The sequence below is a fragment of the Lethenteron reissneri genome, chromosome 54, assembly GCF_015708825.2.
Source record: "Lethenteron reissneri isolate LAM-NWPU_2019-01 chromosome 54, ASM1570882v1, whole genome shotgun sequence".
Taxonomy (NCBI): domain Eukaryota; kingdom Metazoa; phylum Chordata; class Hyperoartia; order Petromyzontiformes; family Petromyzontidae; genus Lethenteron; species Lethenteron reissneri.
In genome coordinates this window covers 3,589,149-3,614,371 of record NC_083832.1, presented here as the reverse complement: position 1 = coordinate 3,614,371, position 25,223 = coordinate 3,589,149, and the positions used below count along the sequence as shown (strand labels likewise).

Sequence of the window (25,223 nt, the reverse complement as noted above, 5' to 3'; positions counted from 1 at the left end):
TTCAGGAGGAATGATTCCCGAAAAATAACCATACATAAGAGCAAGTGACCAGTTTATTGGAAGGCAGCCTTGCATAATATACCTGCTTGCTGCACCTGCTACAGGCAACACTCCTCTTTGCTCAGAGTTGCTGAAATTGAAAGTGTCATCAATGAGAACCATGGTAAATAAAAACCCATTCACAACTCCCCAAAGCACATCTACTCAAGTGAAAAGAGTTTGGTTCCTGCAAAACATACCAACATTGAATTACACACAAACACGTTTGAAGTATTTTCAATTGAATAAAAACAATGTAAAAGTTCGTTTCTAATTTAACTTTATTCAGCATTTCTGCGATGTCTGAATTTAAGAGCAGATGTGAGCAGCCTGGAGTCTCATGCCGAGGTCTCGCTAGTGCTGCCGTGGTACACAAGCGAGACCCTTGGACGGGGGAGGGGGTTATCCGGCCCCATGAGCTCGGCCTTTTGGGTTCATGGCCTTCAGCTGGAGCAGCTATGTTGCAAGCAACGACGTTTACATAAAATTGCGATCGTTAACGTAGGCAGCGATGCAACGACTGGAAATCGCAACAAACACCACGGACAATAATCCTGCTGTTTCGCTTAGCCTCAACACAAACGCCGAGTAAAGGTTTAAGGTCGGAGATGCCATCGCATTTAATAGATTTATAAATGCAAAGCCGGGTCATCATGTGAACTCGTTGGGACCCAAAAATGCCCGAGCCAACCTCTTAACACTGCTGCTGAGAAAAAAACTAAGCTGAGCATGTGTAGTCGTTTAAACTTGAAGTGAACAAGCATGACATCAAAACCGATGTCCAATTTCGTTGTGTGACGCTACAATAGCTGTGTACCGATATAACATGCATCCTCAATCGTCAGTCTCAGATCTATCCCACTCTCGTACTGCGACTGAAAACAGCCCTCTGCACAACCTGTAGGGGTCTCTGGTTAAAAGCTGAATTGCCACAATTTAAAGGATTGTGCAATGGAAACCAGGCTCTCCAGCCATCGGGAGAAGGGAAAACTGGTAAGGCCGAAGCAAAAATGTCAAACCTTGCATCGGGAGCGGGAGGGGTGTTCTCAAAGTGAGCATGATGTCGGGTGGAGCAAAAGCAACACGCTTGAGGCCAATCCCTTCGGAGATATCGAAGTTCGCTGTAATCACACTTCAGCAGGATATTTTTTCTTCCACAATTGAATACTAATTTTATCAACGAGCAAAATTTTGAATTTACCAGCCAAAATAATGAGTGTTGAGGTCATCTTCCGCTCAAGACAGAAGCACCTCCAACTTAACGCACCGCGTGGTGCGGCCGATGCCCCCAACTCTCTTCTGCTCCTTGGCCGGCGTGCTCCCTCTTCACCGCAAACCGTCCTCGCTGGGTTCACCAGGTCCAGTAAAGCCAAGAGGTCAAAACCATAGGATCAACCCAAACAAGTACCCTTTATATTCTTGGTTCTTTCGGTAAAGTCATGTAGAAGGGAGAACATTTTTCACATTTTTCTTGCTGTGGATTTCACACCTGATGATGATTGCTTGTGTTGCAGTCGAAACGTGAGAATTTTTATTGTTTTATATATATATTATTTTATTATCTCCCTTCTACGTGACTTTACCGAAAGAACCAAGAATATGATCCCTGCAGTCACGAAAGCTTTAAATCAAAATTTAAGTACCCTTTAATTTGTTTCAATATCGCAATATCTATGCTACGGTGACAAAATGAAACCGATTCCTACAGAAATGTTTCTACTCTAAACTTTGGACACCGGCTTTGATGCGCGGAAGCCGCCTCCGGTACTTTGACGTGGCATATTACGATCCAACCATTTGCTGCACCGAGTGATATCAGTGTCGTGGAGATGCTTGCTGACTCAAGTTACATAATAATAATGCTAGTGAGTTTTAATTAATATTGAATAAATAGTAACACGGATGAGTCTCTAGAAATGTGTTCGTGGGTGTGGATAAGAATTGATACTTCAAGCTATGAGGACACATTCCTGTGCAGCTGTAGTGAGAAATAACAGCAACGTTTGTAAATTGTTCGACAATTATTTTGCTAATTAATATCCCCCCCCCCCCCTTCATTCACTTCGATCAACTTCTGCCACGAGTTCCAGCCCACAGCTCACTCAGCACAGGGTCTCACTCTTCTCAGAGCACGTTTCTCAGCGCCGTGGCTCTCATCGATTATTTGATGGCCCAAGTGACAAGTTGACCGAACTGTCTGCACAAGTGCCACACCTGCCGATTGCCCATTTGGATGACTGACAGCAATCTGTCCATCTTTGCCATGAACACACCGAGTGTATAGCTGGTGACAGTGAATTGACAGCAATCTGTTTTGGCTTAAAACAGGGTGTCGTGATATAGAATTGATGAGATGTCTGGTAGTGGCAGTGTTTTAAGGACAAGATAAACCACGTTGGAAGGGTAGAGCTGTCAGCCTTAGTGTTAGCAGATGAGTGTTTGAGGTAGCAGTAATGTCAACGTTAATGTATGGGTCAGGGATTTGTCCATTGAAAGCCAACCATAAAATAACCTTCTGGCCTTTTAATACACGTGCATGCAGATGCTGCCAAGAATGTCTCAGAAGAATAGGGTGAGAAACTTTTAAATTTGGTTTAAAACAAGGGAACGGTGTGGTAGATGTAACGAAGATGGGTAGGAAGCGTGCGGAGGGTGCAGAAGGGCCAGTTACCGAGATAGGCATCGTTATGGCGCGCAGAGGTCGGTGACCTTGATGGTCAGATGTCGACTCGACAGCAACTGTAGTAATTAGCGGAAGCAATTGCGATGTATGGTGATATTAGTGGCACCTGTCGCGATGACCTCTTGACCTTGAATAATTGGAATTCTTAACTAAAAAAAAACATTGCTAAGGCTTCTAGATTACCATTCAGAAGGGTTTTGGGATTTTTGACAAATCCTTCGATAACATTGTATGCGTGTGAAAACAGCACCCAGAGAAAATCCACATGGGAAGAACGCTCAAACCATTTTCTGTACTGCCCCTTAAGAGAAATTGCCTTCAAGCCGATGAAGTGGGGGTATTTTTTGCACATCATCACGAGTTCACCCGTGTAATTCACCAACCTGACTACTTTGTAACTGGATTAGACGTGCATCATCGCTCCGGCACTCCGTGTAAAACGTGGTTGAAACTGCTCATGAATTGTACTTTTTTTTGTTGGTGGTGTGATGTAGTAATTTCATTTTTATGAGATGCCAACCCAATCACAACCCAAGGCGCAAATATACATTCTAAATTCAATACCAAAACACGGGATGGACGTTGCAATATGTAGGAAGGCTTTATGTGGGCAGCTCTGAGTTGCTTGTGGTTCATCGTTCCGGCCCGGTCACAGCATAGCCATGCAGGGCAGCCATGCGTGGTAAATCTAAACATATTCTTAGGTTTTTTCGGTAAAGTCACGTAGGTAAAAAATAAAAAATTTAATTAATAAAAGTAAAATAAAAATAAAATAAAAATCACGTTTCGGAGGCAACACAAGCTTCCGTCTTCAGGTGGAACCGTCACAGCACGACAGCTGCATCAAGTAAATTTACTTGACGGTTCCACCTGAAGACGGACGCTTGTGTTGCCTCTGAAACGTCGTGATTTTTATTTTTATTTTATTTTTATTAATTTTAATTTTTTACCTACGTGACTTTACCGAAAAAACCTAAGAATATGAATACTTGCAGTCACGAAATCTTCAAATCTAAAATCTAAACATCTGATAATGGAATCCTACAGCAGCGTAACCCAGTGTAATGTCTACATTTTGTCACTAATTTTATCCCAATTGCGCTGTCGGGAGTCCGATATCGAATGAACGTGATTTAAGAACTGCCTCCATCAGCCGAGGCTCGTGTCAGGCCAAGGAATGCCCACGGAGAATGACGACACCAAGCCAGTGGAGTGACTCGTCACGAGGCCATGGGTGGTGAAGAATACCAACTGTAGCGCGTTTCATGTTTGTTGCAAAGGTTCATGGTTCAAATCCAGCAACAGTCCTGATTATTCCTGCGGTTGTAATGACCGTCAAAATACTACGGACCGTCTGCTTCACAGTGGACGTCAGAGTCCACATTTGTCAAATTTAAACATAACCCGCAAATTACTCAATTGGAACTATACATATCAATCATTATCCCCTACTGGCCGACTAATGCCCCGGGTCATTCTTGTAAATGAGACTCATGCTGGTCTCTTGAAATCTTACCTGCTTAAACAAAATAAACTTGAAACTAATAGAACACACCTTCATGTTCTGTAATATGTGGTCAAATAACCGACATTCATCAATTTCACGCATCAAGTGGTGGCTTGAACTGAGTGAACTAAAACAATCGGTGAAATGTTGTGCCGTCATTGGCCATCTAACATTATCCGACTCATGTCAATGTCCACACTCGAGGCAGCTCAGCCACCGTGAACACAGTAGGAGACACGTCCCGAGTTAGAACCCAGGATCCTGGCTGTGATGCCTCGTTAATCTGGTACAATAATTGAGCCCCCAACTCACCCAGCCACCTCCCCAGCTACTTTAAAATTTAATTTAATTTCAACATTTTAGTAACAACCAATGTTGAGTGACTGGCCATGCTTGAGAGTAGACGCAACACCAATGATGACGTTCTCTACTGCAGACTCATCAAGGCCAGGCTTCGTGCAAGGGGGCACCATGTCCAGACGTGCTTCTGCAGGTTTCCACTCACGACGTTCACGAAACACTGTGCAAGATGCATAGATTTTTATATCTGCAGATGGGATTATTGAAACAGTCAAGGCTTTAGAATACACTCGCTAAAAAGTGCAATTATGAGACTTATGACAGACACAGAAGTTGAGGTTGCATGTGGAACTTTCTACAGGCGACAAGAGGGCGATAACAGCTCCAAGTGTCACCCCCATAGTAACCAGCGACTCGGAGTCTCATCACCTTCAGACTGTGAAGATCCAAGGGACGCATGGGGGGGGGGGGGGGGGTGAGAGGGCAATGTGTCGTCACTGTCAAAGACGGACAGTCGATTGTGGACATTCTAACAGAGTTGATGTGCACGAGCCCCCATTTAGCCCCCCCTAAAGGGGTCACACACCAACCTATGGATTTATTGGCCAAAGATAGCCGGCGTTTTGCAACGTAAAACAGTGATGCGACCTCGTAGAGTGCCTAGTGAGCTTGCTGGGCGTGCATCGCCCGTTGTCGGCCTGTGAACGCTGCGCATGCACCACGCGCCTCTAAGCCCTCACGCGGGCTGCCAGGCCTTAGCCAGCGTTACGCCGCCTGCAGCCACTGTCTCACGTCATCAGTATTTTACAAATGGTAAACTTGCCGCTGAATAAAACTTCAAGCAAACCCGTATGCCCAGCCGTATCCTACAAATAAAAACGATTCGTGTCAGCTATCTTACATCGAAGTCAAGTGAATTCAAAATATCTGAAAAAGTTACACGCCGGGCTACACCACACGCTTATCCCCCGGCTCCAGCTGGAGCGACCGTTACACGCAACGGTCTACAACCACTTCTGCATTCGTCTCAATCAAAGTAGGGTCACTTTAAAATTTACATTTATAGGAACAACCCAAAAACGTGTACATTGTTTTGCTTAAATGCGTGATTTGGCAGCCAAAATAGGATTTTAACACATAAACATTACACTTTATTCCTCAACTGAAATGGTAGCTGCCAAGGCCCTTTTCGAGCGGATGTGCCGAGTGCGCAGCCGAACTTTAACAGAGTTCATGTCCTGTCGTGTCCAAATGTCACGAACATTGGGCAAGAGATTGCTTCAGCAGCCAGGTTGGAATCTGGGTTTGGAACACGAGCAAAAATCGAGAGAAGAACAGCTCAGGTGGACATGGCGTCCACACCTTAACATCTCAAGACGCGGGACTTGGGTGGCAGTCCCCCTACTGGCTCCGCCGTGACCCCACGTGCCAGCGCCACTGCAGCTGTCATTTTCTGCACGCTGCGATGTCAAAGTGGAGCAGCACTTTCGCTGACTTTACTCCAGGAAGAGAGCACAAGTGAACCATGACAATTGTGGGCTTAGGTTTGAAGGTCCCTTATTGTGCAAGTTTACAATGCGCTCGTAGAATGAAGGGTGCATTTATAAACATTTTAAATGTTTACGATGAGATTTTCATTGAGGTATGCCCCTGCTTCATATAAATCAGTCTATGCTCAGGTGACACTTCCTTCTGCCTCGGAATTCCAGTCGTCAAAGTGCTGCAGTCGAACTTGTGGGATGCATGGCCGCCACGTGTAAACGCTGCACAATAATCTCCCCCTCCTCTCGGTGACTGACCCTACTACAACTGGACGTCCTACCTGACATCTGTGAAAAAGATTCAGATTTTTAATCCCTCACGCCTCGGATTTCCACTTAACAAAGCATACCCCTCCCCAGTAGCGATTCATTGCACTCGTGTCAGGTGACCGATGACGCACGGCTTAGTTGCGTCCGCAGTTTGTTGCACACTGCTGTTTGGGTTGCTCCTGCAAGTGAAGTGTGAATGATTTATAGGCGTGCGTAGCATTTCCCCGGGAAGTCGCCATGCAGGACCGTGGTGGCGCCAATCCAACGGCGTCTCGATGCCTCTCTGTGAAAGAACGCACGACGCCGGCAAAGCAGATAGGCGCAACCCAGCGATACCGTGGACGTGAGCATAAGATGACGGACCTTGCGATGAACCACCGCCTCCCTCGTCATGCCGCTCCGACGATGCCTCAAGCACTAGCATGAGGGGGCACCGTCTAAACCCGTGCTCTCGCCGCCGAACACGGCGTCCGCGGTGCCCCGGCTTTTACAAAACGCGCAGCGCGCACCGTCCTGCTGGGGGCGTCTTCACGGAAGACGGCGGGGCGGAGGACGGGGGGCGACGTCAACGACGCGAGTCGGGCGGCCGCGTCAGTAGGTGAGGGGGTTCATGATGAAGAGGCGCTCCTCCTCCTTCTTGATCCAGCGAAGCAGCTTGGTGATGGCGTTGATGGCCGCCGCCTTGGTGACCAGAGGGCTGAAGCAGGTGTACAGTTCGAAACCGCTCGTCACCTGCGCGGCACACACGCGGGCATCGAGAGCATCGCTGTAACTATCACACTGTTGTAACTGAGCTTTATTAACCAGGAAGGTGCTTTTAAAAAGTACGTTAAGCACACACACACTTCACAGCAGTTGTACGTTGAAGACGTTCATCTGAACCGTGACTAACGTGATGGTCGTACACTTCCTACGTTGACCGTATTGTGATAAACTTGAGGGAGATCGACCTCTGTGGCAATGAATGGCAGTCGGCCAGTCATTTGAAGAGAAATCTCAATAGTCCTCCCCACGGTACCTGCAGCTCACTCTATCGCGAGTGCTCTACTCATCAGTCCTCGAGCACGCACGTTTGTCCGTATGTTTATTTCATTGCCCAGAATGCTTTTTCTCACTGCACAATGTTTATGGTTGAGTGAACCCCCAATCCTCTGGATGCATTGTGTATTCCACAATGTGTATTCTACAATATGTATTCGACAATGCGTGTGTCATGACGATTTCTTGTGTTGTCGCTGAGGCCCGCTGGAGCCCAGCGATGGCGTGGAACCACACCGGGACCTGTGCTGCGCTGGTTCGGTACTCGGACATCAATCGTGAGCCCTGCATTTACACTGCGAGATAATTACATGTGAGAACAAAACGGATGAATGAGAGGTTATGGAGAGTGTATAAAGTTTGTGCCCATGACCACATCACCTGGAATGCACCCAATCTCATCATATCTAAGAAGATAAGCGGGGTTGAGCCTGGAGAGTGCCCGGATCAATCGCTGTGTGCGTTGGTGGGCGTAGAGCGGCGTGGCAAAATCCGCTGTTGTACTTTCCATTTATGGTCCGGAATCTACGCCACCCGCCATCACCAACCAGCAGAGCGAGATTTTGTTACATGGCCGCCACGACCCTTGCTGCATGTGGCGGCCCTCATCAAGCATCGGAGTGACCCGCGAGTGACCGGGCGGCAGCGCGAGGCCACGGAGGATGCCCCCACGTGTGCCTCCAGTTAGCACTCACCCAGGCGAGCAGCGTCTCCTGCTGGCGCACGTGGTAGATGAGCTTCAGCGGCCGGGCCGCGTTGTGCACGCGCCCGTGCAGCTGCTGGTAGAGGTCAAAGAGTCGCTGCCTCGACTCAGCCGAGCAGTACGGGGCCTCCAGCTCAGGGCTGAGACACGCACGGATACACACACACACACACACACAAAGGTCCCCCGTATAGCCTTAACAGACTTTGGGGCAAGTGCTGTTAGTAAGGCGAATATTATAATTTAATTATGAATCATATCGGCTACGAAAGCCAACGCGTTAGGCATGGACCGTATCGAATGCATTCAGTCGCTGTGCAAATCGCCTTGCACCGGCGCTGTGACCCCCTCCCCACCCGCTCTCACCTGGTGAACTGCGAGGTGCTGCGGCACTTGTACATGAAGTGGCGCAGGTCCGGGATGCCGGTCTGCGCCACGCTGTACGAGTCGCTGCCTAGCGCCGCCAGCACTCCGCTCAGCGCGTCCTGCCGCCGCATGCGCTCTAGCGCGCGGCGCCGGCAGTCGGAGGCAGTGAAGAAGGCCTCGCGGTCGGCGCACAGCAGCAGCAGGCACAGGTTGCAGGCGTCGTCCAGGTAAGAGACGTGCGCGTAGAAGAAGCCCGACGAAGTTGAATTGTGGCAGGCAGATGGGCAGCCACACCTCGCCCTCGCTGAACGAGGTTCGCGATGCGCTCACCAGGTTCAGCAGCAGGTGCAGGTCGGCCGGGTGCAGCGATTGCTCCTTCAGGCGCACCATGCTCACCTGCGCAAGAGACAAAGATCCCCCCCCGTGTACCCTTTGAAAGACCGCTGGGGCAAGCGCTGTTAGTGAGCACCTATTAAGGTCGGCAAGGCGCACAAGCGGAGGCGTGGCAAGCAGTACGCCTGAACCTCTTTGTCTCTTAAGTAGTCATGTTTAGTACAAACCGTATCAGGTATTAATTTAAGTCGACTTAGGGAAGGCCCAGGACCAGTTCAGATATCACTCACAGGGCTGTAGCACATTGCGATAACCGCTGCGCCACCACTCTCATACACACGTGCACATGTACACGCGTGCAGCCAAACACACAAGCACAGGGCAGTGAAGAAGCCTCTGGCTTGGTGATGCCAGGGCTGTCTTCTAAAGCTTTGTGGTGGGACTGGTGGACCTGCAGACTTCATCAAGAGTGTGGCATGCACAACGTGTGAGGATACGAGGGGGCCAGGAGGCAACAGCATCGTAAGTAGGTTATTGATCATTCGATGAGGAATTTCATCCCACACGCAAATACTAGGGAGACATTCGGCTCGAGATCCATGCTGAACTCCGCAGTGACTGGTACCCACTAGGTGGTTCTTGGCCAGGATGACGGAGAACACCAAGTCCTTGTCCTTGGCCTGCTGCAGGCTCTGGCTGACGGAGTCACGCAGGGAGCCGGGAAGCGGCAGGCAACGCACAGCCGACAGCAAGAAGCAGGGGTCGGTCTCCATGAGGTCCAGCAGGCTGTCGAGGAAGCGCTCCGTGCCGGCGAGCAGGCGGCGCAGGTCGTAGCTCTGCTTATTCTGGAAGACGCGGTTGAGTTGCGTAGCCGTGAGCACGCTCAGGATCTGGCTGTAGACATACTGCAGCTCTTGCGCCAGCTGCTGCTCCGACTGGCGGCTGCGTGACACGGCCACCAGCACCAGCGGGCCCCGCTGCAGGAACACGACGACGTGCGTGCCTGCGTGCCGGGAAACGGCGAGGATATGGACATAAGTACCAATATTGATGCCACAACTGCGCAAAAACAAAACAACACTATTCTATACTTGTGAATGACAATATGTTCAGGAGCTAGATGCCAATGTTGGGGTGTACTTGTCATGAGAGGGCATCAGTAGCTTTGCTGTTCCTCCTCCTTCGTTGAGGGAGTGCAGACTCCAGTGGTTTAGTTTAACACGTAGGCTTTCGCGGTCAATATTACAGTGGTTTAGTTTAACACGTAGGCTTTCGCGGTCAATATTACAGTGGTTTAGTTTAACACGTAGGCTTTCGCGGTCAATATTACAGTGGTTTAGTTTAACACGTAGGCTTTCGCGGTCAATATTACAGTGGTTTAGTTTAACACGTAGGCTTTCGCGGTCAATATTACAGTGGTTTAGTTTAACACGTAGGCTTTCGCGGTCAATATTACAGTGGTTTAGTTTAACACGTAGGCTTTCGCGGTCAATATTACAGTGGTTTAGTTTAACACGTAGGCTTTCGCGGTCAATATTACAGTGGTTTAGTTTAACACGTAGGCTTTCGCGGTCAATATTACAGTGGTTTAGTTTAACACGTAGGCTTTCGCGGTCAATATTACAGTGGTTTAGTTTAACACGTAGGCTTTCGCGGTCAATATTAGTGGTTTAGTTTAACACGTAGGCTTTCGCGGTCAATATTACAGTGGTTTAACTATATTAGGGTTAGGATTAGGCATCTACGTGGCCATCCTCACCCCCTACTTTAAAATCTGGGCAGGATCCTCCTGAAATCGTCACGACTCTCATGGCCCAACCGACAACCCCAGTACAGCTCGCGTGCCAGCACATCAACGTGCGTCGCAGGGCGTGCGTCCTCGTCACCTGTGTGTATGGAGCGGATGGCGTTGCGGCTGGCCTGCACGAAGGAGACGAGCGCGAGCATGACGCCCATGATGGAGGAGAGCGCCTCCTCGCTGCCGTGCCGCGAGTAGATGGGCTTCCCCGCCTCGCTGAGCACGAAGATGTGCTTGCGGTGCTGCCTCCACTCGGCACTCGTCACGTCCTCGCCGTCCCGCGACGCCGCCTCCTCTTCCGCCGCCGCCACCGTTGCCGAGTCCGACTCGGCGCCATTGGCCGCGTCGCGCTCCGACGAGACGTCCGACTCCGACAAGAAGTCGGCGTCGTGGGGGCTGATCACGATGCCCGCGTCGTCGTCGTCGTCGTCGTCACCGGCGGCGGCATCGCCACCCTCGGGCCTGCGGAAACGAGAGCGTTGATGCGGCCCAACTGGTCCGCTTCGAGCGGCCTGCGTGCACGCGGACACAGCTACGCCAAACAGGGCACAGCCAGGACGAAATGAACCGGTGTTTCACCAGTTCATGCTGAGATGCAAAGGGGAACGATCAAATGTCTAGCGTTTGACTGCCGATGTCCCTTGAGTTATAATGGCCACTGGCGTTCCTCTTCTGGTCGGTAGCCAGGTGGCTCTCATATGACAGGATTGACACAACACTACTGGATTTCAGCCACCCGTGATTAAACTAACGAGTGGGTTTTCAAGTGTCGCGAGTTGATGGTCTCAACCCAGGCAACAATAGAGATACGAAATCATTTGATTAATTTTGGTTTTTCATAAAAAATGTAATACATTACGGATCTGAGAATTGAAAATATTGGTTTGACTGTTATAGGACAAAAATATCTCGCTTAGCAGAGTGGAGGAAAATGAACCGCTTTGGAGTGCGGAATAATAGGGTAATTCGAAGGGATCACACAATAATGTATAGAAAACATGCGTCTGGGGGCCATCCTCAAACAAACGGGAGATTTCCCTAGGGATTCTTCACGTCGTGGTGTGATGCCCACAACGCAAGGGGGGAATATCACTGTAAAAACACAGAAAAAAAGTTTTACATCTCATTTGTATGAGACGTGTGAGCGTCGAGACCGGATTACAAACACACGGCCAGTGGCTGTGCACCACGTGGAGAGTGGGAGAAAGGAGTCCGTGCGCGCCGGCGTCCCTCACCGCGCCACCGTGCCGTCTGTGTGGTCGCCGAGAGGCGCCATCGGCCGCACCGCGACAGACGCCGCGTCGCGTGGTTGCCGGGCGCTGCCGTCACCGGCGGCGGTCGCTCCGGGCTGCGCGTCCCCGGGATCGTCGCAACCCAGCAGATCGGCGTACGTCTTGACGGTGAGGAACATGGAGCTCCGCTCGTGATGCATGGCGCCTGGCGGGAAGTGGGAATGACGCGCCAAGTGAGACGCACGACACACAACCGCACACCCTAACAACTCACTACAACACCCTAACAACTCACTACAACAACCTTACGGCTCACTACAACTCCATGACAGCTTACTACAACACCCTTACAGATCACTATCATACACTAGCGACTCACTACAACACCCTGGCAACTCACTACGACACCCTGACAACTCACTACGACACCCAGATAACGCACTAGAACACCCTTACAGCTCACTATCACACCCAAGCAGCTTACTACCACACCCTGACAGCTCACCATCACACTCTTACAGTCCACTATATCAAACCCTGATGGCTCACTGTCACACCTTGATGGCACACTACCACACACCCTGACGGCTTCCTGTCACATCCTGACAGCTCGCTACAACATCCACATGGTCGTGTGGCATGGGCCGGTAGCCAGGGGCCAGGGAGGCAGTGAGATGCCCTCCGCCCACGGCCCACGGTGTGTGGGGAGCGTGGGTTCCGAAAACTACAGCTGCATGTGCTCCTCCTCTGCCACATTGCATCACGCGTCGCTACACTGATAACACGATCACGAAGGGTTGTTTTAGTGAATAATCTGAAAGGGTACCCTTGGATATTACAGTTACACAAGGACACGTAATACCTGACCGATTTAGAGCCTCACCGAACCTCAGGGATTTTATATGGAGGGTCCTGCTACCACAAAACGACTTGCTGTACTGCCTCGCACAAGCACAAGCACCAATGACTGGGGCTCCTGCTACAACAGAAATGATTCAGGACTCCTAAACCACTCCGCCGGCATTGACACTATTGAGTCGGGTAACAGCAAGGTCTCTTTTAGAATGTAAAGCACATTATTTATCAAATATGGGTATCTCAAGATGACGCGCAGAGAAGATGGACATCTAATGGTAGTTGGTGGCAGCAGAGTGAACATGAGCATACAAAGCAGAAGAGATGGTAAAGGGATTGTGGGGTCAAGAAAAGTAAACTTTAGAGGCAAACAAGTAAACCCGTAAAAACAAAGTTTTTCACAATAAATCCTTTATATGCGTGGCGGCTAGAGTCCTCTCGTCCTCTGGCTTGAGATGGCTGCCACCTATGGGTCAGATGATTGTCTGCCACCATTAAGCAATTGGTAATTAAATATTTAATTTGTTTTCCCTAAACAGTGTAAAAATTGGCATTTTCTTTTTTTCACAAAAATTAATTGTCACACACAACGAGTCTGTGTGGAAAATGTCAGCTCGATTAGATCACGGGAAGTGGGTTAAAAAACGAGCGAAAGATTTGCACGGTCCTAAGCAAGCAAGCGAACTTAATATAAAGGATTTAAAAATATATTCGCCTGTGGAGGACGCGGGGATCGATCTCACGACCTTTGGCATGGGAAGCGAGGGCGCTACCAACTGCGCTACTCCGCCACGGCCTGTGGAGGGGTTACGCTCTGGGCTCTTATACTGTGACGTTCAGCCAAAGCCAAGAATGAGTTCTATTTCAATATATGTAAAATAAAAAAATTTTGCCTAAAAAGTGTAAAATTTTGGGAATTTTTTTTCACGAACAATAATTGTCTGGCACAACGAGTCTGTGTGGAAAATGTCAGCTCGATTGGATCACGGGAAGTAGGTTAAAAAACGACCGAAAGATTTGCACGGTCCTAAGCAAGCAAGCACGCAAGCAAGCAAGCGAACTTAATATAAAGGATTTAAAAAGGAAACCGAACAAGGGGAGGAGGCAGCGATGCAAACAGCCAGAGTCAGGATGATCTAGAAACGGGCGACACCAGAAGAGAATCAGCGACCTCCGACTGAATTAAGATGACGGGGGCTATTAATAGGGGTCCTTGGTTGTGAGTGTGGGGAGCGCAGGCAAGAGAGCAGACTGAGGTGGAGAAGGTAGGCATGGATGGGAGTGTCCACAGGGTGAGGGCGGGCGCGTCGCCGCTGTGGTTGGCCGGGAGCAACAGCAGAGCGGCGTGCTCTCGCTTGCCCCAGCCGCTCGGAGAGCCCCGCTCCGGCTGAGCGGGGCAAGCGAGCGCGCACCGCTCACGCACTCACCCGGAGCGGGGCTCTCCGAACGGCTGGGGCTTCCGTCCGCGGGGCCCGGAGGGGCCAGGCTGCCGGGGAGACCCTCGGCGCAGCTGGGCGGCACCGCGAGGACCCCCATGTCCTCCTCCGCCTCCACCGCCTTCTCCTGCCCGTCCTGGGCAGTGCAGTGTGATCGGTGCACGGTTCCCTCAGAGGTCACGGGCAGCGAGGTCGGAGACCGTGAGTGCGGCGCACTGCTCGCCACCGCGTCACCCCCCGGGGGGTCAACATCTCCCCACTGTACAATGCCAGGCGAGAGCACGATTGTGTACACATTACACACGAGTCAAGCACACGTGCACACGTGCACACATTACACACGTGCAAGGCAGTCGGTGATTTTGCACTTTCCCTGTTAAATATACAGGTCCGGCCACTCCACGAGCAATGCCTCACCTCGAATAAAGGGTAGGAGATTCCAAGGTAAACTGCCACATTATGTCCTCAAAGTGTATTTGTGTAGCACCCGACAGCCTCCACGCTCACACCGAGCCATGTGACGTGCGCGCCATCGGCTGACAAGCACGCACGGAAGGACAGATGGGCGCGCGGCACCGAGCGTTGTGCTCACCTTCTCGCCAAAACCCGGGACCTCCTCGAGATGGGCGTCATCGCCCCTCGCACACATGGGCGCCACGCAGTTGGGCACAGGGGGACTCGTGAGCGCAACGCAGATGCAGGGCACGGGGGCCTCGCCGGGGACGTGCCCATTGCCCTGCGGCAGAGTCGCCATCGTTGCGGGCAGCACGTCTACACGAGGACATGCAGGACACGCGTGTCAAATCGCAAATCGCCATGCTGCGCTGATGGTTCTCATGGCAGTACAGTTTTCAGTTGCGTATTTAGATCTCTTATACTGCCAAGCAAGCACCGAATTGTATCATACCCGTCTCACTGTTTCTCTAATCTCCCAACAACGTAGGGCAGAGCGGAGCCCAGTTTGTGGTCGGCGGTGATGAAGAGCCAGCTCTGCATTTTACGGGCGGTGCCAAATGCAGACTAATTGCTCTCTATTGTATGGCATTTGAAAAGCAACTGCCAAAATATTATAGCCGAGTGTTGAATCTGGCAATCCATGCGATGGCACTTCACGAGAGCTTCAATGAGTCCGTGCATAATGCATGGCAGCAGTTGCTATTTCCTTCACAATTGGAGAATGAAAGAGGTTCCATGTTGTGAATCTGGTTAAGTGCAATCTGCTCATCACATAAACCAGCACTGCCCATTACAAGCTTACATAAAGAGGAACAAACGCTGTGCATCAAGCAGCTCCCGATGCCATCGCATGGTTTACCAGATTCAACACGTGGCTATGTTTTGCCAGTTTATTTTTAAATTCCATACAATAGAGAGTTTAGTCTGCATCTGGCACCGCTCGTAAAATGCGGAACTGTCTCTTCACCACTACCCACCTCAAACTGTGCTCCGCTTTGCCCCACGTTGTTGGGAGATGGCATTACAGAAGGGTGAGACATTTACGATACATGTAGGTGTTTGCTTGGCAGTGCAAGATATCTCAATATGACAGCTGCAGGCACTCAGAATGAACTCGTCCAATAGCAAGGGTGGTGGTGCCATGGTAACACTCGTTTCTGACAGAAATACATTCCTGGGTTCGATTCCTGATTGGAGCATCTTTCTGCATGGGGTTTGTACATTCTCTCTCCCCCTATTCTGCATGAGTTTCCTCCAGGTTCTCTGGTTTCCTCCCAGAGCTAAAAAAACCCCATACAGTGTAACTGGTTTGAAGCTTTCGTGACTGCAGGAATCCATACTCTTTGGTTCTTTCGGTAAAGTCACGTGGGTATAAAATAAATCACGACGTTACGGGCGCAACACAAGCTCCGTCACCGTTTAAAACAGTCTGCCTCAGCAGCAGACCATGCTTTCCCACCTGATGACGGACGCTTGTGTTGTGCCCGAAACGTCGTGATTTATTTTATACCTACGTGACTTTACCGAAAGAACCAAAGAGTATAGTGTAACTGCTGTTGGCCAAACATCCCAATGCTGAAAAATGACCTGGAAATTACTGCACGCCGAAGCCGGCTCATTGCTGCGCCGGGTCTTCGATTAGTTTGCCAGCTAAAGACGGCAGGGGAGGCACCGAGGGATTCATGGTTGTGATCATTGTGACCAGCGTCACGTGGAGTGTTGGTTGAATTGGACGCCCATGGCACTGCTTCCTTTGGCGCGACCCGCGCCTCCTCCCAGCCACCACGTGCCGAGCTGCTATAACAGGCTCTGGTGGTGAACTCAACACAGAAGGTTTCATTGTTCAAAATCTCACCAAACCCACAACGGCATTCCTACATGTAAATGTGTAACGGGCGTTTCTGGAACACAATAGAATGTTTTATAATAAAGATTTTCAGCCCTTTTATCAATCCACAGTTGGTCGTGGGCGTTGTTAAATCAAACATCACCACACTGGTCATTGCTGGCCCTCACCCTTATCACTGCCATTGCGTCTGATCCCAGGGCCTGCCCAGTTGCATTACGGCAGTGTGTGGGTGGCACGGGGACCCCAGGATCTGCCGCTGGTACATCACAAAAGAGTGTGCAGGGGAATCTCCTGGGCTTTCCACCATCTATCCAGTTTCATCCTACTTATTTCAATCTTGAGCATCTCTCACGGAGAGACCTGTCCAACTGCTCACATTGCCCCACCTTGCCAATAGCCTGTGCCAATGACAGCGAGACTCTGCTAGGCCTTGCCACTGACAGCAGGGTGGTGGCGTGGGTGGGTGGTGGTCGGTGAGAATGGGTGGTGCTGATTGAGTGGGGGTGCCTGGACAGCAGATTAGGGCAGTCATTTAGTTCTCTCTTGTTGCTGGACTCTAATTTGTGTTATTATTTTTCTGTTGGGTTTGTCCAGGAAAGCCTCGCCGAGTCTCAACTCTTTTTCAGGAGGGTCCTGACAAGTTTTAGCAGTAGGGGGGACGATGTTGCTGCTGTGTGTCATCCCAACAGAGTAATTTGCAGCTGATTTTTCGGCATTGGGATGTTTTGCCAATACCAGTTACGCCGTATGGTTTATGCTATAGGAGGACAGCAGAGACGCTGGAGGTAAACCATGCAGAACAGGGGAAAAGAACAGACTCCACAAAGAAAGGCAGAGTCGACCTAGGGGAGGCCCAGACAATCGTCATCGGTGTTGGCCTTGAACGGGACTCGAACTCGGGTGACCGTGTTCGTAGCGCAGACGCGCTAACCGCTACACTACCGCTCCCCATTCGCTCCACTATACTCACACAGACACTCACACAGACACTCACACAGGCACATACGTGCACACACAAGAAGCACAACAACAGCCGACATTCGCCACTAAGTGGCCGTGATGTCACCACGACGCTTGTGCCAGGCCATGTGCACCTTGAGGCCACGTGAAGTGTCGAACGCCCGCTGGCAGGAGGTCACGAGTCGGGAATCGAACCCAGATACTTTATGCCACGAGGCATGAGAGTCACCTCTGCACTATCACCTTAATGCTGAGGGTCTTAGCAGTGACTGATGTGACCTGGTTTGCGTGGATTGCCCTTTAGCCTTGCATCTGTAATGTCCCTTACTGTCGTAATCTGTTGTCTTTTCCCCTCTCGAATAATAACAATAATTTATATTCATGTGGAACATTAATACTGGAAGGATACTACACACTGTACAGGAACAATTATCTACAGCGAATAGCACAGAGGACACATCAAATATCATCAAAACTAGCCACAGCGTCTGAACACAACGGTAATTGCATACAACTAAATCGAGTTAAACCTGGACACAATATCAAAATCAGAACGCTCTCCTTTGCTCTTTTGCCCAAGTGATTGCTGTAGCTTGTGTTTTGTAAGCGTTTGGAGATACAGTGGCAGTTAAGCACTTAATAAACACAGATCCTTTTACCCTGAGTGTGGATAAGAGGCCTAGTGAAAGGACTTCAACTGTGGTGCTGAGGTAATCTTCCAAAGCTGTTTTCTGACACGATGTGACACTGCACCCCTCGCTGTGAGGGTTCAGGACATGATGTGACACTGCACCCCTCTCTGTGAGGGTTCAGGACACGATGTGACACTGCTCCGCTCGCTGTGAGCGTTTAGGACACGATGTAAACTAAACTATTTGAAACTAAACTATTATATTTACCAGGTAAAGCCCACTGAGCCATTAACTTTATCAGAAGCGACCTGGTCACAAATGATAACTCAACGAGTGGCTTATCACATGTAGGAATGTATAGTCGCAGCCAAATTATCTAAACGCATGTCTCTACAAGTGGAGCGAAAAAGCGGAGAACATGAAGAAAAATCCACGTGACCACGGGGAGAACATGCAATTTCCAAATATACAGGCTTCAGGGTTGTGATCAAACCCACTTACTCCTGCATACCAGGTAAGGGAGAAAACATCTCAGCGCCATGTTGCCCCACGATGTAACACTGCGCCCTTTACTGTGAGAGTTCAGGACACAATGTAACACTACACGACTCACTGTGAAGAGTTTAGGGTGGAAAGTAGTCTCGTGACTTAATACCCATGGCATAATTGCAACCCAATGGAAAGCAAAAAGCCAAAATACACATTTACCACAGCACTTGAAAAACAAAATTAACTACACTAGCAACAACGATTTTCATTTAGAGACATTTACTTAGGAAAGCTTTATTGAGTCTCAGGGCTACTGAAAATGTTAATGAAATCAGTTTCCTGCATAGTACATTTTGTAAATGTAACAAAAAACTTGAGTGGCCAGAGAAAACCCAAACCTCCATTACTAGGAGGTTGGAACTTTTAATCGATGTATGAATATTAAAACTAATAACGCGTTGATGTTTTCCCATTCCTATCTGTTGTATGGAAAAAGCAGCCGGGCAGCGGTTAGCACAATGCTCTGTGAACCTGGATACCTGAGTTTGATTCCCGGCCATGACTTACATCATTGCCAAGTGAAGTCTGAAATGGTTGTGGGGTTTCCTGTTAACCAACCTGCAAACAAACCCCATAGCCAACACTGACGAACAGCTAACTATGATTGTATACATAATATATGTTGTATATAATGGGTTTATGTGACCCTTGGAGGGACCAGTGGTAGCTGCTTTCACGATGTAAAAAGATAATGGATTCTTGAATCAGACCACAACTCTGCATTGTGACAATTCATCGAATCACAGGGAATGATGAGTATTCACACCGCTTTGCAATCTGCAGGCAGCCTGCTGAGGCCTCCTTGTCTCTCTGCCTCCTGCAGACCCTGCCCCAAGGATTAGCAAGGTTGGCTATGTACGGTATGACAGAAGATAAAAATACATACTGCAGCTCTCACCGATGCTCGAACCAACATTCAATCTATGAATTACTTAATGGTTTGCGGCCTTATCGCCAATCCCAGCCGCAAAACCCCACACCCATTCCACACCTCCCATCCCAACCTCCAAGGCATGGAAGGACAGGAGGTTCTGCACGACCCTTCACCTTAGGGATAACGTCACCTGGTCTCGGTGCAGGGCCTCCCTGACTCACTCCGTCCTCTCGGTTCCACGCCGCCGGTGGCTTCGCGAAATCGGCAGTGGCCTCAGTGGAGATGCCGCTCTGCAAGCCCAGAGACCGTGGCTCCACTGTGAGGTACGGCCATGTGGGTACGGCCTTGGCTCCCGTGCAGTCGACGCAGCTTGATGTGCGGAGCGCCTGAGTCGGGACGAGGCTGGGCTCTGTGCCACCTAAGTTGTACTCGTCCGCCTCCTCTCCTCTCTCCCCTCTGGGATAGCGCTATTCAAGTGCCATAGCTGAATGAACAACTTAAACCGGCAGCGATCGCTCTGTAAAACACAAACAGAGTGAACACTGTAATTGACAGCAGCGAGTACATCCAAAGTGCAGTAGCAGTAGGTGTTGGAGTAACAGCGACCTAACCCAAAAAACGTTATCATGAAGGGTGGCGTTTGCCTGCAGACTGCTCTACATGATATAATCACAACTGTCTGGACCACAGGATGGGTTCCGTAGGATTTGAAGGATGATCTGGTGATCCGTCCTCCTCAAGGAACATAAACTATCACATTAACTCTGGTCATCCTCGCAGCGACTTTTGCCTAGCCATCGAACAAAGACGCACGCTTTGAGATGCGCTTCTGCGGCCGTCTGGAACGCTCTTCCTTCCAATATTAGGAAGCCACTGGAGTTATGCACTTTTAAATGTAGATTTAAAACGAATTTCTTCATTAAGTCTTTTATGTGTTGAGTTTGTTGTTTCCCCCGCACCTCCGATTAGCACGATTGGCTACGTACGGCGCGAAAGAAGTTCAACATACATACAACGGGCGCAGTACGGCCTATAGCAGAGATTGGCTGATGTGGTACAGGAGGATGTGGAGCTGATTGGACTTTCCGATGACTGGTACCAGTGGTGTCAAGATCGGCGTCTCGGGAGGAGGCTCGTGAAGGACGCTACTGAGCAGTTGGAGGCAGTCGCCCTCCAACAACAGTGGAGGGCAGAGGAGCGACGCTCACGAGCGGAGCGCCGGAAGGCTAAAACAGAGCAATTTGGCACAGTAGGGAGCATATTTGGTGCATCAGGGGCACCGCAGTGGCGATAGAACGACCTCGCCTGATATACACGAGGTTGTGGGTTGGATCCCGACCGTGACGCCTGGAAATTTGGAATTTGAATGTTCTCCCTGTGGTCGCGTGGATTTTTCTCCGGCTCATCCGGTTTTTCCCTCTATATTTCAACAAATACACTAAATGCGCGTTTAGGGGCCGTCCATAAATGACGTCACGTGATTTTTGACGATTTTTGACCCCCCCCCCCCCCTTTGTCACACGGCATCATATAAAGTCAGACCCCCCCCTCAAATACGACGTCACAAAGCTCTGCCCCTCCCCAAATAAGTATAAAACATGCTTCCCCCCCCAAAGAAAAGTATAAAACATGCTTCAAATCGCTTTAAACTATTGGAATTGTCGTGCGTATTTAATGTGGCGCTGCACTCTGATGTTGTAGGAGAAAACATTTATTTTAAAAGTCTATTTAATTAAGTAGAACGTGTTGTCTATATTTATTTAAAGTTGCGCATTATGATGTGACGTCATATTTCTCAAACCACCCCCCATCGTCACACATCGTCACATATGTCTGACCCACCTCCCCAGGTGCGTGACGTCATTTATGGACGGCCCCTTACAGTATTTGGCTGCTTAACATTTCAACATCATACGGAACTTAGCTGAGCTATCATATGCGGCCAGGTTGCTTCTCAAAAAGTTGTATAGCTCAGTGGGCCTTACCTGTAAAAATATAAATAGTTGTAGTTTTTAATTTAGTGAAATCTGCCAGTCATCTCAATCAACCCATGGCACCTGGGTCTGCCCCATGACCTCCTGCCAGCGGGCGTTCGACACTTCACGTGGCCTCAAGGTGCACATGGCCTGGCACAAGCGTCGTGGTGACATCACGGCCACTTAGTGGCGAATGTCGGCTGTTGTTGTGCTTCTTGTGTGTGCACGTATGTGCCTGTGTGAGTGTCTGTGTGAGTGTCTGTGTGAGTATAGTGGAGCGAATGGGGAGCGGTAGTGTAGCGGTTAGCGCGTCTGCGCTACGAACACGGTCACCCGAGTTCGAGTCCCAGTTCAAGGCCAACACCGATGACGATTGTCTGGGCCTCTCCTAGGTCGACTCTGCCTCAAATGAGTACTTAATCATCTGTGTAAGCATCGCTACTGGGGCGACAAAGGCGGTGGTCACCCACCACCTCGTGAGCCGTACCGGCCTTCATACGCTCGCAAACTTTCCCCAAAAGTCCGTGAAGGGCTAGATATGGGGGGGATCTTTGTCGCTGATACAGTGTCGGCGAGTGAGACTAGCCGAGTGGACTTGCCGATGACCGGTACCAGCGGTGTCAAGATCGGCCTCAGTGGAGGAGGCTCGTGAAGGACGCTACTGAGCAGTTGGAGGCAGTCGCCCTCCAACAACAACGGAGGGCGGAGGAGCGACGCTCACAACAACGAGCGGAGCGCCGGGTGGCTAAAGCACATCGAGTTGGCACAGTTAGAGGGCACCGGTGGTGCATGTGCCAGTCATCTCGGTCATCTCAGTCAGTCGACCCGTGGCACCTGCTGGGTCTGCCCCGTGACCTCCTGCCAGCGGGCGTTCGACACTTCACGTGACCTCAACGTGCACCTAGCCTGGCACAAGCGTCGTGGTGACGTCACGGCCACTTAGTGGCTTATGTCGGCTGCTGTTGTTGTTGTTGTGCGAGTGAGACTGTCCGTGCGTAGTGACTCCCTCCCCGTCCGTCAGTCGTCATGCGGCGCAGCAATCATCACCTTAAAGAGGAACTCGCAGCTGGTCGTAGACACCCGCACACAGATAACGACACACACACACAGAGACACACGGAGACGACACCAGCCGGCACTCTACACACACACAGAGACACACAGATACACCATCACACGGCACTCTACACACACACAGAGACACACAGATACACCACCACACGGCACTCTACACACACACAGAGACACACAGAGACACCACCAGCCGGCACTCTACACACACACAGAGACACACAGATACACCACCACACGGCACTCTACACACACAGAGACACACAGAGACACACAGATACACCACCACACGGCACTCTACACACACACAGAGACACACAGAGACACCACCAGCCGGCACTCTACACACACACAGACACACGGAGACACAAGGATACACCACCAGCCGGCACTCTGCACACACACAGACACACAGAGACACACGGAGACGACACCAGCCGGCACTCTACACACACACAGAGACACACGGATACACACAGATAACGCCACACACACACACAGAGACACACGGAGACGACACGGAGACACACGGATACACCACGAGCCGGCACTCTGCACACACAGAGACACACACAGACACACAGAGACACACAGAGACACCACCAGCCGGCACTCTACACACACAGAGACACACCCAGACACAAAGAGACACACAGAGACACCACCAGCCGGCACTCTACACACACAGAGACACACACACAGAGACACACACACAGAGACACACGGATACACCACCAGCCGGCACTCTACACACACACAGAGACACACAGATACACACGGCACTCTACACACACACAGAGACACACAGAGACACACGGCACTCTACACACACACAGAGACACACAGAGACACACGGAGACACCACCACACGGCACTCTACCAACACACAAAGACACACAGAGACACACGGATACACCACCACACGGCACTCTACACACACACAGAGACACACAGAGACACACGGCACTCTACACACACACAGAGACACACACACAGAGACACACGGATACACCACCAGCCGGCACTGTACACACACACAGAGACACACAGAGACACACGGATACACCACCACACGGCACTCTACACACAGAGACACACGGAGACACCACCACACGGCACTCTACACACACAACAGCGGCGTGCAAGCCCCCCCCGGGTGTGAGGCGCGTGGTGACACGCCGGGTACCGAGAGCGCCAACAGAGAGAGAGACGCCGGCGATGGACGGCGGAGGGGGACAGAGCGCGGCGACCTCGACACGACGGTCATTCCGCCATTTGGAAGCGGCTGACACGATCCGTGTAATTGCCGCTCGCGTAATTCATTGGCAAGCTACGGGGAGAGGTGATTCGCGCTGATGAGAGAACAACAACAACAACAGCAGCAGAGAGAGAGGAGGGAAGTCAGCAGAGAAGGGAACTCACCAACGCCGCCGCCGCTGCTGCTGCTGTTCGACCCGGCACGGTGACGATTCGGGGTGAGAGGTGAGGGACCGCGACGAACAACGGGCGGGAGGGGAGGGGTCCCCGAACGACGAACGAGTCGCGTTGTTACGAGAGACCGCGGCGAACACGCGCGCAAGCCACACACTCACGTGGGCGGGGATTCACAGAGGCACGGCGCTGTGATCGTGTCATCCATGGGCTATGATGATTACACTGGTCAACAACAAAAAACATTTTTTTCTGGCCTGGACTTTTGCAGCTGTTTTAGACTAATTTCAGGGTGCTGATTCCAAATCTGATCTCAGATTTGCTCTACCACATCTCATTTTTATGCTATCGGCATACCCCATTTTCATTGATTTTACCCGAAATTAACTCTGTCACTTATGATTGCAAGTTGTTGCGAGTCAGTGACTGCTTTAGTGTTAAAATATGGTGCTGTAGTTTTAGGATAGTGTGTTTATAATATCATTTTATGTAGATATCCACATTTATTTAATATTTTTCTTCTGCAGATTTTATTGAAAATGCAATATTTGATATCTCAAAAACCTGATGTGATTGACAAAAACTGATGCCAGATTTGGAATCAGCATCCCAAAATTACCTTAAAACCGTTGAAATACCTTATGCCAGAAAACGTGTGTTGACCAGTGTTATAGGGGTAGTTGTTCTGTTGTGGGGTCCACGTCTTGTAAAATAACGAGTTGGGGATTTGGTGAAAACCCCAAAAGAAACGTATTGGCGGGAGAGGAGATAGGTATTTATAAAGAGGTGTGGGACAAGGATTCGGTGCTCCGGGAAGGAAATGCGAGAGTCAAGGACATTGTCCCTGTGCCGTGTTAGACGGAGCATTAGTCCGCCTCGCAGGTCTCCCGTGCAGTTCTTGGTAGCAACACGGACTGTGATAGCGACGTCTCCATTCACGGCAGTAGTGCCAGGTGACACATGGGGAGGTTCCCGTCGATGGGGCATGGCAATGCGCCACTGTCAAAAGCCACTCGAGAGGGCCCAGTTTACCTTTAAATTCCGGAGGTGGAACATTCAACATTTTTAGACGACATGCCATGGAATATCTTAACCACTGGCACATTGCTAACATGATCATTTTTGTGTTTGTGCATAGTCACTTTAAGATGTTTTCTTGTTTTTGTTTGTTGTGTTTGCACCCGATTCAAGAGCCGAATGGCTCACAGGGCTCTTACCTAATAAATGAAACCTGAAAAACTGAAACATGCAGTGCAGCTTCATCGTACACTGCTCATTTTATCGTCCTTGGGGGGGGGGGTGATGGTAAGCGATTGGTAATTGG

At 50.2% G+C, this 25,223-nt stretch overlaps 1 protein-coding gene across 1 annotated transcript; it reads right to left on the bottom strand.

Annotated features, from left to right (window-relative positions):
* Positions 1 to 3,677: 3,677 nt before the first annotated feature.
* Positions 3,678 to 23,960, bottom strand: LOC133356494 (vacuolar fusion protein MON1 homolog A-like). The gene is given in 11 exon segments (XM_061574026.1): positions 3,678 to 7,072; positions 8,074 to 8,221; positions 8,448 to 8,707; positions 8,709 to 8,843; positions 9,410 to 9,783; positions 10,667 to 11,040; positions 11,814 to 12,015; positions 14,093 to 14,360; positions 14,694 to 14,872; positions 19,612 to 19,938; positions 23,891 to 23,960. Coding segments are annotated over 9 exon segments (2,064 nt in total). The 5' UTR covers positions 14,856 to 14,872; positions 19,612 to 19,938; positions 23,891 to 23,960; the 3' UTR covers positions 3,678 to 6,931.
* Between the last annotated feature and the right edge of the window lie 1,263 nt (positions 23,961 to 25,223).